Below are 15,626 nucleotides of genomic sequence, written 5' to 3'. Positions count from 1 at the left end.
AAAATCATTTGTATAATTTGTACACTTAAGTTGTGGTCTGTAATAAACAGAAAACACCCCCCAGCACCCTGCTACATGAAGAACCATGAAGGGTGCTTTTATTAAGGCAGAAGGTATAACAGCCAATGTGACCCACAGAGAGTTGGGTTTATTATGGCTCTTCTTTTTGTGTGCCCCACACTACTTTGATAAAGTGGAATGAGGGCTGCAGTTTCTATTTCTTGTCTTAGGTAGGTACAGTATTACTAAGATGTAATCTGTTTATAGACTTGCTTCAAGTACAATCCTTATTTTTTTTAAGTTTCTTTATTTTGAGAGAGAGAGAGAACAAGCAGGGGAGGGGCAGAAAGAAAGGGGGACAGACAGAGGATTCAAAGTGAGCTCTGTGATGATAGCAGAGAGCTCTGTGTGGGGCTTGACCTCACGAACCATGAGATCATGACCAGAGCTGAAGTTGGATGCTTAACCGACTGAGCCATCCAGGCAACCCTCAAGTACAATCCTTAAGCAGAGAATCTTTATCAGATTACTTCTTTGGGAAGTTTTGTTAGATTCCAATATGCTCCATAAAAGATCTGCTCTGTGTTTCTTCAATGTGAAGAGGACTCTATGCCTGCATTTTAGTTGGCTGTATTCCTCATGAATGATAACTCATGTCCTCCAGGTGCTGGGTCAGAGACGAAGAATATCCCTCTGTGAATATAATCTAACTTGAGAATGAACCTCTGGTTGCCGAGAAACACGACCCTGAAACTTACTGAGATCTACCATTATGGGAGATTGTATGTTCCAAAGAGGACTGCACAAGTATGTATGTCTCATCCCAAACGTTTCTCTTCGAGTGTTTCTGATACTCCTCCCACTGACAAGTTTGAGACCTGTACGTTCCATACCCTTGAAACTGGGCAGGGTTTTGCGACAACTCCAATTCATTTGGTGAAAGTGATGCTATGTGATTTCTGAGGTGAGGTCATAATAGAATATAGCATCCATCTGGCTTGCTCCCTCTTGCCACACACCTTGGGAACCCTGATCCTATATATAAGAAGACAAACCAGATATCATGAAGCCACCATACCGAGAAGAGTAGTGGAGAAGCCTATTAGAAAGAGTGAGAGAGACCTTAAGAGCCCCAGGCTGTGCCAGCCCTCATCTGCCTGAGTCTCCTAGCATCCACTGCTATTCACAGTGAGCCAGGACAACCTACAGGTCCCTGGCAGAGTCAAATGTAACACCTCATAGGGTGTGCATAACCATCACGGAAACAAGTCCCATTGAAGAGGAACTCACAGCGAAACATTATAAAGCACACAAGGAAACAGGCCACCACATTTGTGACTCAGTAAGTGCAACAAATGGGGGAATTGATACTCTATTTTAACTATAGATATTAGAACAATTTTTAAATTATGTTGTTAATTTTAATTCCAGTATAGTTAATGTACATTGTTTTATTAGTTCCAGGTGTACAATATAGTGATTCAATAATTCTATGCCTTACTCATCATGATAAGTGTGCTATATTAGAACAGTTTGAAAGACTTTTAAGTAAATGTGTTTAGAATGTTCAAAGGGATAAAGGAAAAGGATAGACTAATACGAAAGTAAGATATTATGAAAAAAAAGAACAGGTAGATTTGAAAAGAAAAGAAACAAAAATTCTAGAAATGTAAACAAATTAAATTCAATGTCCATTTTAAAGACTATATAATACAACTGCAAGGGGAATCTGAGCAAGAGAATCAGAGAGATCTGAGAAAATCACCCAAGGTCAGCATAGAGAATAAGAGGGGAATATGAGAGAAAAATGAAGACCTGAGAAAAAGAGAAACTCAAACTCCTATTTAATAGGAGTTCCAGAAAGATAAAATAGAGACAAAAAAATGCATGGGGTGGGAGTTGGGGTGCGGGGGAGGAATACTTGAAGGACATAAGGGCTGAAAATTGTCCAAAACTGAAGGACTTGAGTCTTCAGGTTGAAGATGCATATCAAGTCCCAAATAAGATATCTAAAAAACAAATCCACCTAGACACAAATCACTAATGTAAACATCAACTGGGGGAAAAAAAGAAAATATTGTTACTATGGTGAAAAAAGAATCTATAATAAAGGAGTAACAATGAGACCGACCAGACTTCTAATCACCCACAGTAGATGCCAGAAAGTCATGAAATAGAAACATCGAGGTGTTGAAGTCAATAATTGTCAACTTAGATTTCCTTAGCTGATGAAATTCTGATTCAAGAATGTGAGAGAAAATAAAATGAGAGTGATTATATGAAACAGAGAATTTTACTAGCAGATATGATGAAAAAAATACTAAAGAACATGCTTCACCAAGACATAAATTGAGCCCAGGAGGAGAGAATGGGATAAAAAGAGCAAATAGTAAGGAAACACACTGATGAAATATGTTGGGAAAATTAGTTAAATAATTATAAAAGTAGTAATGGTGATGACTAATTTAGTAAAGAATTGAAAAATAAATAGGAAATTAAACAATTCTAGATAGCAATACATAGTTTATAGGAGGGGATTGGGAGTTAAAATATTTTATTTATTTTTTTTGCTTAAGATTATCTTTAAAGGAAGGAGTTAAAGATACTGATGGAATCTTGGGTGTTAGGTATAAATGTTAATATTTTAAAGGTAATCACTGAGGATTGAAATAAAAGGTATAAATTCCAAAACACTAGGAGTGTTTAGAAGAAGGGAGTAAATGAAAGAAAATTCAACTAATCCAGTAGAAAGCAAGAAAGGAGAAAAAAAGAAAGCAAAGAAAAAGAAAATTAAATAAATATGAAACAAGAAGGTGGTAATAAATCCAAAGAGGGTTGGATTTCATGATGTAAAGAGAATGCTAGTTTTTACTAAAATCTGTTTTCTGTCTTTCATTGTAATAGAGTTGTGGTTGGAACATGGCTGCCCAGATAATGGCTCCATTTTCCTGCTCCTTTGCTACCAGGTGTGACTAAGTAACTAAGTTCTGGCCAATGGGATATGAGCAAATGAGAAGTGTGTCACTTCTGGATCCAGGCCTTAAGAAGCTTCTACCACGTAGATAAAGGCAATGCTCTGAGGAATGGAATAGAGATATGGAACAGAGGAGCCACCCTGACAACCTGGACCACTTATCCTAAGACTGTTTCAGGAGAGAGAAATAAACATTATGTTTCAGAGGAGTCAGAGAGGAAGATCTCTTTCTTACAATAACCCTTTACCCTAATTAATATACATGATAAATGAAAACTGATTAAAATAAAAGGCAGACTCTCAGAATGAGTTAATAATACCGAAATTCAACTGTTTTTTACAAGACATACTTAAAACATAGTGATTAAGAATGGTTGGAAATAAAGAGATGAGAAGATATATACCAGGCAACCACTAACAAAAAGAAAGCTATGGTATCATGCAAAATAAATTTAAGGTGAAAAACAATGGACAGATAAACATGTAATGAATTTGCCTAGGCAACTGGATTATAGTCCTGCTTTGCGATTTATACAGTGAAACCTTGAGCAAATTGCTTTATTCTTGTCTAGTTTCAATTTCCATCTCTATAACAGTTGATGATATCTTATTTGCTGAAATGTGAGAATTAAATGAGATAATGATGGGAAACTAATTTTCTTTTTTTTTTTTTTAATTTTGTTTATTTATTTATTTATTCAGAGCAGGGGAGGGGCAGAGAGAGAGAGGGAGAGAGAGATCCCAGGCAGGCTCTGCCCTGTCAGCACAGAGCCCAACTTGGGTCGGGATCTCACAAGAACCATGAAATCATGACCTGAGCTGAAATCAAGTGTTGGATGCTCAACCGAGGGAGCCACCCAGTTGCCCAGGAAACTGATTTTCTATAGCCTTAAAAGATGAAACTCAAATTCTTTCACATAATTCATTCAACATTTACTGAGCACCTTTGATGCAGCAGAAACTGTACGGAGAACTAGGAAGATGGAGATAAGTCAGTCATAATACTTGTCATCAGGGATATTACATGTTAAAAAATGAGTTTAATAAAATCTTCCAAGGCGTTGCAATGGGGTAGGGGATGTGCATTGCATCTAGAGTGAGTGGCTAGTTCTAACCTGCAGCAGTGTCAAAAGATTTCATAACGAAGCGGCCCTTAGGTTGCATCCTGAAAGATGAGCAGGTGTTTGGACAGGCTGAGTAAGAGGAAGGGCATCCCATGAGAGAGCACAGCATAAAATTAAGTGGCCTTACAGGGAACTGCATGCAAGGACCTCAGAGTTGTTTGATAAGACTGGAGAAATAGGTACTGGCTAAGATACTAGGACTTCATCTTACAGGTAATGGGGAGTCATTTGAAGGGCTTATCCAGGGAATGACCCACTCAGTTTTGTATTTTAGAAGGTTTACTTTGGCCACAATGTGAGAGATGGCAGGGGTGAAGGTCCTACCAGCTTTGAGGCAGTGAGACTAATAAGGGAAGAAATGCAATGTTGCAGGGGCTTGAAACAAAGGATCTGAAACCAGACAAGAACAGTGACATTGGAGGGAAGGTGATATACAGGAACCTCTGGTGTGTGGAGGGGGCAAATGGGAGAGAGAAGAAGGAACCTGGGACAATTCTCAGATTTCTCCTTTAGATAACTAGGTGGATCGTGAAGGTATTTATTGAGAGCATAAGACTACAGAGAAAAGCCAGCTGGCAGGAAAATTAACTTCTGTTTTAGTCAAGCTGAGTTTAAGGCCCATGGGATGTCTGGATAGAAATTTCTGGTAAGAAATTGGCTTTACAGAACTGGAGATCTGGGATAGGGGTGGACGTTTATGAGTTATCAGCACATGGTTGGTAGTTGAAGTCATGGGTGCTGTGTGGAAAGACCAAGCAGTGTTAGAAACCGACCAAGGGCAGATTATTTAGCCACTCCAACATGTAAGAGGTGGCAAGAAGGCTGAGCATGAAACAGAGAACTTAGAGACGAAGTGTCATAGGGGCCAATGGAAGAGATAGTTTCAAGTCTGGTCCCCAATGACAAACACTACAGATAGGTTAATTAAGAAGAGAATTGAAAATAAAAACAACAACAGTATACTTGTTTAGGGCCTTTTTAAAGCCATAAGTGACCTTTGTCAGGGTCACCTCGTGAAAGTTGGTCTGCAGGGAAGAATGAGTGGTAGATTAAGAAATGGATATGAAAATAATGAGAACAGGTGTTTATCTCCAAAAGAGCTTGGCTGCGAGAAGGTGGGGACTAGGATCAAGTAAGTGTTGTTGTTGTGTGTTTTTTTTTTTTAATTTTTGCAGTTTGTTTTTAAAATGCGTGAATGTGTTTGACATGATTAAGGGCCCTGGGAAGATGCTGATAGAAGAAGCCTGAAGTCCAAGCTAGGGAATAACCTGTGAAAAGCCATTCTTGGCTTGGAACTAGATGGAAACCGATTTCTACGCCACAAAGATGATCAGAAACGCCATTTGTAACGTTGTTTTCAAAGGCTGGAGGAGGCGACTTGCCATTTACTGAGCACTCACTGTGAGCCAGTCCCTTTCCCAAATTTGAATGTATTGCTGGAATTGGAAGGCAGATCGACTCCGTAGCCTGTTCTTTCCACGAAACCGTTAATCATTAAACATGAGTAAAAGAAGCACTCCTTCAAGCTTCAACCCTCCTGCAGATGCTAACCCATCTGCAATCTCTTTAACATCACAGAGAATAAACCATCCCTGCACAGCTGGTTCAGGAGCGGCTCTGGAGTGCAGTTCCCTTGCTCTGTGGAAGTCGGTAACTGTCCAGTGTGGCTTCGTTCGAGCCTCGGCGCCCGGAGGAGGGGGAGGTGCCCGCAGCACCGGCAGCCGGCGTTCGGAGGGAGGCGGGCTCGGGCTGCAAGCACCGGGAGAGGGAGAGAGGGAGAGGGGCGCTGGGAGGCGTCTCCCGGGACTCTCAGCCACCGCCGCTCCCGTGGCCGGCGCGTCGGCCCGCCCAGCCCGGGCTTTCCCCGCCGCTCCCAGCGCGCCCGGCCGCGGCTCGGCGCCCGGCCCCGGGAACGGCCGCTCCTGCCCGCCGGGCCGCCCGGTGCCCGTGACCACCCGGCGGCCGCTTTCGGTTCCGCGCCTTATAAGGCCTGACAGGGGGGTCACGTGCGTCCCGGGCCGCCCGCTGGGAGGAGGGGGCGGCGGGGGGGGGGAGGGGCGGGAAGCGGGGAGGAAAAGGGGAGGGAGCCGGGGGCGGAGGAAGGAGCGAGGGGCGGATTCTGTGGCCGTGGGAGGCGGTGGCAGCGGCGGCGGGGAGCGGACCGCTTGGAGCTGGACCGAGGTGGAGGAGAAGGAGGAGGAGGAGGAGGCGGTGGAGGAGGAGGAAGGGACCGGCGCGGGGGCGGGAGAGCGCAGCGCGGCGGAAGCCGGAGACGGCGGGAGCGCCGGTGGCTGGCCCCGGGCAGGAGCCGGGGCGGCGGCAGCGGCCGAGAGGACCGCGGCGAGGGAAGCGCATCCAGCGGCCCCGGCGGCGGCGGGGGCCCGGGTCCCCGCGCCCGGGCGGCCGGCGGGCGCGGGCGGCGCGATGGAGCCGCAGCACGTGCGCCCCGCGCCCGGCGCCCGCAGCCCGGCCTGGGAGGAACCGGTGGGTACAGCGCCCGCGCCCACCCCCTCCCGCTTCTCCTCTGCTCCCCCCCGCCCGGGCCGGGTTCCGTTCAGGAAATGGCCCGGGATGAGGTCCCCAGCTGCTTCCCAGCCGGGGCAGCGCTTCCTCCGCCGCCCGGGCTCCTACTCGCGCGCCGCCCGGAGCGCCTTTGTCCGGCCAGCGGAGGCTCTCCCCGTGGGGCCGGCCGCTGGCAAACCGCTGACGACGGCCCTCGGAGGACCGTTTCCGTTGCTCCATCGAATTCTCAACTTCTGACTTGATTTTAGAGCCGGGGGGAGGGGGGTTGGAGGAGGGAGAGGAGGAACCCGACGGTGGGGTCAGCGTTAGGGCCGGGAGGGACCGCTCTTCCCTCCAGAGACCGCGCCCCGGCCGTCACCTGGGCGCGCAGGTTCCTAAGGACCGCCGGCGGCGGAGGCTGTTCCCGGCCGGGAGCCTGGAGCCACGCCTCCCGCTAGCCGCTACAGCCCCGGCTTTTCCAGGGTTCAAGGGTTTTGGCAGGGATGGAGTGAGAAGCTAACCTTGATCTCACTTCACTTGCAGCCCGGAGGTTGGGTAATTTTAGGGACCGAGAGGAGCGTGTGCGTGTGTTTTGTGTGTTTGAGGATAAGGAGGAGGAGACCGGGGGGCTTTGGATTTGTTCCCTCAAACTCCTCCAACTTCCTTCTTTCTTCTAATTCAGACAGTCAGAACCATCTCACATCCCTCCAGGGATTCTACCCCGGAATCCCCGTCTCACTCAGAGCTCTGTAATCCTGTGTGGGCTGCCTTTTCCCTGGCATCGAATTTTGGCTCTCCACGCCCTGCCTCGATGTTTGCTACTCCGTGTTGGGTGAAATTCTTGAGCCTATCTGGAAAGCCTCGTCTGAAATTTCTGGCCTCACCCGTGTTCTGTTCAACGTGTTCGGATGCTCTTTTCCCAGGGACTCTGCGTGTCTGCTCAGGCTGGCCCCCTGCCTGTTAAGAGCTTCTAGGTCAGGTGCCAGGCTTGGTTTTCCTTTTTCTTTTCTGAGTATGTTACACCCTCAGCTCCTTTGCCCAAATACGTTTCTCTGCCTCTTGTTTCCCGACCTTTCAGAAGTGTCCTTGGACTCTGATCCATCTGTATCTGCAGCTGTCTTTGCTTTTGTAAATTTGAACATGTCCTTAGGTTGGCCCATCTGCTCGTATTTCTTCTGTGGTTATCACTGGGGATTAAATTATTCCTGAAACTAAAACTACAGTTCAGTTTTGAAGTTTAAATCAAAGACCACTGAGAACTAAACTTACTGACCTGATTTTGTTACTTTTTTACTTTTAAACTTTCTTATATGAAGTATCTTTTGAACCTGGATGCTGTAAGCCAACACCAATCACATTGAAAAGTACCCTTTTAAGTTCATTTTGCTCTAGGGTACTGATGGCAGAACTACTTTGTGCCTAGAAAAGTAGAGAAAAACGTCTAATGTTGCTTTACTTAAAGTGACAAAAATGAAAACGCTCATGTATTAGCCTTTAAAACTAGAGCCCTAATAGGAATGTACGAATGAACCATGACACTTTATCCAGACTGCGGAACTGTCCTTAAAAAATTGGGTTTTTTTTTCTTTAAACACTGAAGCCCCTTTTATTTACTCAGCAGATATTTTATCCAGCACCTACTATGTCCCGGGACTGTTGGATATAGCAGTTAGCACAGACATTAATCCTTATATTCTCACAAAGCATGCATTCTTAACAGAACATCTTGTTTCATATGTTAGTAGTTGATATTCAGATAGTCCAAAAAAAAAATCTTCAGAGGTCTTACATGTGTGGCACAAAATGATACTTAAGTGATTTTATTTGAAAACCTGTGGGCATACATGTATGACCACAAAGTCTAAGAGGAATTCTCATTTAAGTTCTTTAAAAAAAAAATGTTAACCAAATTTCTGAAAAGTGATGTATAGGAGAAAAAGGGGTGATAGGTTAGGGAAAAAAGAATACTTAAATTTTAATTATTTCAGACCTTTGGATCTAAGGGAGGAAATATCAGCTGAATCTAAATATATATTTATATATATTTAGACACAAGATTCCTCAAAATCAGGGATTCTTCAGTGTCTCTTGGGTGATCCCCTTAAGAATCTCACCAAAGCTGTGGAGTCTCTCCCCACGATGTACCTATGCAACATGCCATATAAAACCAATAATAAAATTTAAGCAAACCAGAGTTCCTGAAGCCCAATCTGTGGATCCTCAAAGACCTTGGACTAAGGAACGTCTGTTTTGACTAGGAGTCCATTTGGCAGTTATTGAAGATCTGCTGTTTGATTGCAAATATAGGCAACTTTAATACTTTACCATAAAAGTATACTCATTTATATTTATAATAGGAACATTTAATATTGAATAGGAAATATTCACATTACACAGACCCTGAATTCTTCCTTATTGTGCATAATAGCATACCTATAAGGATTTACTCTCCTCATTCTTTTTTTGATGAAACCTAACACATGATGATATGATTCCATGATTCTACATGGATCTACTCAAAAGAGTAGACATAATCTCAGGTACTGATGCTGAATAATAGTAAAGAGAACAGAACTTCTGGCCTGCAATGTACCCATGTCTGGAGTTGAGAGTCAGTTACTGGACTTCATGACATTTTTCATATTTGGAGATAAAATGAAATTATTTAGTTAAGTGAGGGCATTTAAATAAACAGCCTTATCATTCCTCCAGCCAGGGCATTGGACCTGAAAGAAGATAAATGTTAACATTCAGGTTTCTGTGTATTTTCTTTAATGCTAGCTTTAGAATGCAATCAAATCAGTGGAAATAGAGGCATTACCTAAATTTCTAATCAGTACGAAAATATTTCAGTGGTGGGAATAGATGGGTGGGAAGATACTTAGCCAAGTATCATAGATGATATCCTGGGGTGGGGGTGAGGGGATGGGTAGTTTGAATTCTAGCCAAAACTTAAAAATTGTGGGAGTATTTACAAAGTAGTCCTTAGACAGTGATACTAGGATCCTAGGGTACATTTTACTTACTAAAATTTGTTTCTATTTTTATGTGGTTTTTGTCTACTTGGCTCTGATGAAACTGTTCAAAACTAATGGAAAATTAGAAAAGTAAGAGTTCCAAAGGAAAAGGGGCAAGAATGTAAACGAGAGGCTATAAGCGTATTTATGCGTTAGGTCTAGATGACAGTGGGTTTTGCCCTAGGCACAGGGATGACCATTGGTACATGAAGTTATATCATGATTAATAGGAAATCTTTTTCACTCAGGTAACAACCAAGGACATTTTAATGGAGTAAAGTTTTGAATGTTAAGTTCCAAATATGTAACAGTATATTATGGAAAGTTTGAATGGAAGCAGGCCTGTACTTATTCAGCCAGCAGTGTTCTTTTTGCATGGTTTCCATTGATTAGGAATGTGCATCCTAGGACGTGACTGTTTGAAAGTGCCAACTTGGGTTCTTCAGTATATAAAGGTAGAGTTCTATGTATTTGTGATATAATGTTTAACATAAAAGCACAGAATATATGGGATTTAAAAGTTGCAAGTGGATATTAAACTCTTGTTTATAAGTAATGCTTAATAAGAAGAATATAATTAAAAATATCTATCAGTAAGAATGTTATTATTCATAAACTTGTTATCAGAATGAGAATTGGCTGTGATTTATACATCTTGAGTGTAATAATTTTTATTTCTTTAAATGGGGCAGGAAGCCCTATAAAGTAGAAACCCAATTTAGTGGTAGCTTCTATTTCCCTTTCATCCTGAATGCAGTGTCTACATGGCTTATGTCCAAGTTTTTAATAGTGTGTTTGTGATATGTTATGTTCCAAACAAAGATTTCAAAGTAACAATAATAAAAGAAATATGTAAGACACATCTAAGAAATTATCTGAAAACACCAAGTAAGAAAAAAGTCAAGGGAATCTTGTCAATCAAAGAAATAATGCAATATACTACATATTTGAAATTTGTTTCAGCTGTCATTTTGAGCTACATTAAAATGGTTGAAAATATGGAGCTCTTGACATTGCTATTATATTTTGAAGGGCAGTGAAGTGCATTGCAGGTATATGATATAAGGATTGGATATTCATTCTGGGAAGTTCTAATTTATGGATAAGACCTGAGAAAAATCTAATGGATTGGGTACCTTACATGAGGGATTACTTGAAACAATCTCAGAAGAAAAGAGGGTTTTCATGAGTTGCCTTTTGTGGGAAATGAAGTGACACTCCTTCGTTTGCCTACACAGTATTTTCACTCTGAGTGTCCTATAAACTGTAGAGCAGGGATAATTTATTTAGCCTGAGTAGGCTAAGACTGGCTATGCTTTCAAAGTCACCACCAAGTTTTAGAACTTGTTACAGGAGTGTTTGAAGAGCAGGGATAACTGATGGTAAATTTTTATGGAGTAATAAATACCTTTACTTTGAGGTATTAATTGCCCAGCTCTTGCACATGAAACTCTTAAGATATCTGTAAGCAACCAGTGTTTGAATGAGAATGAGAAATGTATTGAATCTCTAATTCAGACCACAGAATGGGCATAGGTATGAAAATAGTGTCAGTTTAATAGCCTGGATTCAGGAAAATGTTACTATACAAAACTTGAAAGCCTAAAGTATGAATAAAAACATAATTGACTAACTTTTGTATAACAAAAGTTGATGCAGTAAAGTGAGTAGAACATTAGAATAGCTAATCACATGGTTTTGACTTTGGCCCCAGCTCATGATTTTGGGCCTCACTTAACACTAAAGGAAGAGTCTGAACTAGGTTTATTCTTTCAAAAGGCCCTTTACTAGGTGTTCTTGGCTACACTTTCAAACCTTTGGACTCCTCACTGACCAAACAATTAGGTTGAGCTAAAGACCATTATTTTGATCACTTTTTCTCTTAAAGCATTCCCTTCACGACAAAATACTCTTTGTAGATATAGAATTACATATCTACAAACCATAAGGGCTCCAAGTTTATTTTGCCTAGCTCCTTCCCTTCCTAAAGAAGACAACTGAAGCTAGAGAAGTAGCTTCCATCAGTTAGTATTTCAAGGCATCAATCTCCTATCTTGGAAGATTCAAACCATCACATTTTACCTTTTAACGAACAGTGTGGATATACAGTATTGGGATTGAATATTGTAATTTATAACCTCTTAGAACTGTTTTGACATAGCAATCAAATTACTGGAAGATTTCAACTAAAATAACCCAAAAAACAAAACAAAACCCCAATAGACATATTAGTCTATTAGTTTTGACATAGCAAATTAGTTTTGACATAGCAACCAAATTACTGGAAGATTTCAACTAAAAAAAACCCAGAAAACAAAACAAAACCCCAACAGAATGCTAGTTTGGAGGACTCTTAAAGGTCATGTCAACTGAAAGTGTAGAAGGCCATGTCAACCGAAAACATAGGAATGGGTACTGAAGGACTTGAACACGCTTAAGAGATTAAGTGCTTTACTGAAGTGTGAAGACTCCACAGTCTGGCGGGGACTTTTGCCCTACTTAAAAATACAGCTAAGTTTAGAGTTCTCTGTGGATGACAAGAGGAATCTGTCATTTTAGTATCTTCTCCCCCAAGTCCTCCCACACCTACAAGGGTTCTTTGACGCTGAGCATGCACAACGCGCCGCAAGGCTGCTATTCCCCAGTGCCCGCGTAACCAGCTCACTTGGGACGAGTTGTGAGCTGTGGCTGCAGCCTGCTGATCCCGTTTCCTCCTGCTCTGGTCCGGGTTAGGGAGTGGCTCTCCCAGGACCTCCAATGTTTTCGTGCTCGGGCACTGGCGTTCACATGGCTTCAGTGCATTGTTTCCTTCCAGGCAGTCTCGCTTAGCGCTTCAGTTTAGACATTTATTTTGCATTCTGTGGTCTTGGGCTGCGTGTGCTCTCCTGTTTCTGCGCTCTCTCCACGCCCTTCCCAGTTTCCTGTTAGCCAAAGGGATCGCTCTTTCTGAACGAAAAGTTCTCAGAGCGGAGTGGAACCTCCCGGAAAATGCTCTTCTCTTCCGTGTGCGCCGGATGGAGGTGGGGGTGGGCCAGAAACTAAACACAGCGGTCGGGAGAGCTGAAAGGACCCGAACCCCAAGGCAGAGGCGGGAGAGGTATGGTTCATCAGAGATGCGCTGGGGGGTCGTGAGACTGACAAGGGGCAGCGCCCATCCATCTAGGGGGCGGAAGGGACTTTTATTCAGTGGGAACCGTGTAGTAAGGCCCAAGACTCGAGAGAGATTCTAGGTCTAGGGGGTGGCAGGGTGTACCCAAGGGAGTCGGGAGGAAGCTGTAGGTTCCCCTTCTACTCCTAGGGCCGTTCTTGCCCCAGCGGCCCGTGAACCGAGGGAGGGAGGGAGCATCGCCACTGCCCGGCCTGTGGAGGGTGGCTGCGGAGATTTCTTGCCCCCCGACCCCCGCCCTCCCGTCCATCCTGGGGAGCCCAGACCCCACAAGAGGTGGTAGGTTGCCCCTATCCCTCTGTCACTCCCATCCTCTCTACCCGCGCCAAGTCGTATTCTGGGTCAGGAACCCTGTAACTTCTCGAGGCTGGGTGAGCAGGGGTCCCAGGCGGGCCGGGGTCCGCGTCCCCCGTGCCCCACTGCGGTCGCCGCTTTGGCCAGAGCCCGGCAGAGGGGCCTGGAGGGCGGCCGCCGGGAGGGCGTCTGATCCCGCGCGACCCTTTCCCCGCGGGGGCGGCTGGGGGAGCGGAAGATGGCGGCTGCAGCCGGGCGCGGGGCTCTGGGCCCGGCTCGGACCGAGCGCACCCACTGACCGCTGCCGCCGCCCCCGCAGGGCGGTGCTGTGTCCCCGCAGGAATCGGAGAGGATGGCCGGGGCCGGCGGCCAGCACCACCCTCCGGGCGCCGCGGGAGGAACGGCCGCCGGGGCCGGCGCCGCGGTCGCCCCCGCCGGTGCCTCGGCGGGGCCCGGAGACGATTCTTCCGACAGCGAAGCGGAGCAAGAGGGACCCCAGAAACTGATCCGCAAAGTGTCCACCTCGGGGCAGATCCGGACCAAGGTGAGGTCTAAGGGGAGCGCGGACGGCGGGAAGCTGCGGGGCGGGGAAAAGGAGCGAGGGCGCCCGGAGCGCGCGGAGCGCGCCGGCGATCCCGGGAACGTGGGCCACAAGGTGAGGGCGGGGCCTGGCCCGGGGGCGGGGCCCGCGGGAGCTGGACAGCCGCGCGGCAGGAAGGGATTCCCGGGCTCCGCGGGAGAGGCCGCGAGGGTGGGCTCCCGGGGAGCTCGGCGGCCGACGTGGAGGAGAGGGAACCAGCGGCTCGGCGGGAGCGTGGGAAAATGCTGAAGCGCTCTTGAGAGTTCCCACTCAGGGAACTTAAAAGGACTGTTTTATTTTTTTGTCCTTCCTGCGTGCAATGGTTGGGTGGAGTATGTGCATTGCGTAGGGAGCCCAGTGCAGGCCGACCAGCCTGAGTTGCAAGAAGCCCCCCACCTTTCCTTCCCGCGGGCCCAGGCCCACTCCGAAAGGTTGTTTGAGGAGGTGACAGCGGACACCCCCCTTGCCTCCCGCTGCCCTTTGGAAGGCAGAAGCCGAGGCTCGCTGCCTGTGTAAATGATGTTCGAGGTTAAACACACCCTGCGCGACACAACAGCAAGCCAGGCTTTTGAGTCGTGGGTTCCTGCTAAGTGCAGAGTTCAGATCTTACCAGCGATGGTTAACTTAATGAAAATTAACCTCTTTGTGTTATGTGGACTTAGTATGTTGTGTTAACTCTTGTTTATGTAGCAGGTGCTTTTGACTCTTGACAAATCAACAAAGTTGATTTGTTTTAATTATATCTTAAGCATATACATAGCAAATGCTTATCACTGAACGATTATTTATATTTTTAAGTTTTCATTGTACTTTAAAAGGCTTACTTTAACGATTATCCCTGGTTGGATTTTAATGAGGTATTTGAAAAGAGAACCAATCAAATCACGGGAGTTGTGTGCTCTCTTTAAAAATAAATTTGCAGGGTGCCTGGTGGCTCAGTTGGTTAAGCTTCTGACTGGGCTCAGGTCCTGATCTTGCGGTTCCTGAGTTCTAGCCCCGCATGGGGCTCTGTGCTGACAGTTCAAAGCCTGGAGCCTGCTTCGGATTCTGTGCCTCTCTCTCTCTGCCCCTCCCCTGCTCACTCTCTGTGTCTCTCTCTCAAAAATAAATAAAACATTAAAAAAATAAATTTGCAAAAGTTAATTCACTATGTAGTTATTTTTATCAGAATTTGTTTCCTAAGGTCAGTGGACCCCTATATGAGAATAGAACTTTTATTGTAGGTCTGTGGAATCGTGCTTTTATTAGCCTGCCTCCTTATTTTCTAAAATAAGTATGTGTAAGCACACACAAGTGTTAGCAAGATGCACTTAGCAAAGAGTCAAAGATTGCTTCGGTCATTTTTTTTTTTTTAATGTTCATTTATTTTTGAGAGACAGAGAGAGAAAGCATGAGTGTGGGAGGAGTAGAGAGAGGGAGAGAGGGAGACACAAAATCCCAAGCAGGCTCCAGGCTCTGAGCTGTCAGCACAGAGCCCCATGGGGGGCTAGAACTCCCAACCAGGAGATCATGACCTAAGCTCAAGTCAGATGCTTAACCGACTGAGCCACCCAGGTGCCCCACTTTGGTCATTTTTTTAAATCTGCACATCTTGTAATTCATTTTAATAGTGATATTCTTTATAGAATTTATGATAACCTAAGGATATGGAGTTTCATGTATTTTTAGAAGATTAAGCCTAAAGAAGATAGGGACTTTCTAGCAGTGCCTTTAACATTTTAAATCTTGTTTAAAAAAAAAAAAAGTTCATAAAACCGTGTTACTAATGGCAACTCAGCAGGTTTAAAAAATGGTATATTTTATAGATTCATATGAAGTGGTTAAAATTCCATGCAAACTTACATTAAAATTAGCTGGTGAATTTATACTGTTTGAAAGAAAATTTATGGCTCTAACTTGTGTTGAGTAAAGTTAATTAAAAATTTGGGGGGGGGAGTAAAACTAAAATTTGTAGGTGTCGTGAATTCAT

At 44.7% G+C, this 15,626-nt stretch overlaps 1 protein-coding gene across 5 annotated transcripts in view; it reads left to right on the top strand.

Moving 5' to 3' along the window:
- Positions 1-538: 538 nt before the first annotated feature.
- Positions 539-15,626, top strand: part of DGKH (diacylglycerol kinase eta) — a 186,214-nt gene continuing 171,126 nt past the window's right edge. For 2 of the 5 annotated variants that reach the window (XM_053216082.1, XM_027064918.2), the window contains exons 1-2: positions 6,307-6,582; positions 13,397-13,621. In XM_053216082.1, the coding sequence (XP_053072057.1) occupies positions 6,523-6,582; positions 13,397-13,621 (285 nt within the window). In that variant the 5' untranslated portion in view covers positions 6,307-6,522. Of the gene's footprint in view, positions 1,343-6,306; positions 6,583-10,105; positions 12,715-13,396; positions 13,622-15,626 lie in introns of those variants that run through there. The other 3 variants (XM_053216075.1, XM_027064920.2, XM_027064919.2) reach the window with 3 other exon arrangements.

This window comes from Acinonyx jubatus, chromosome A1 (assembly GCF_027475565.1).
Source record: "Acinonyx jubatus isolate Ajub_Pintada_27869175 chromosome A1, VMU_Ajub_asm_v1.0, whole genome shotgun sequence".
Classification (NCBI taxonomy): Eukaryota; Metazoa; Chordata; class Mammalia; order Carnivora; family Felidae; genus Acinonyx; species Acinonyx jubatus.
Note: the sequence above shows the minus strand (reverse complement) of the source record. Positions and strands in the feature narration are given on the sequence as shown.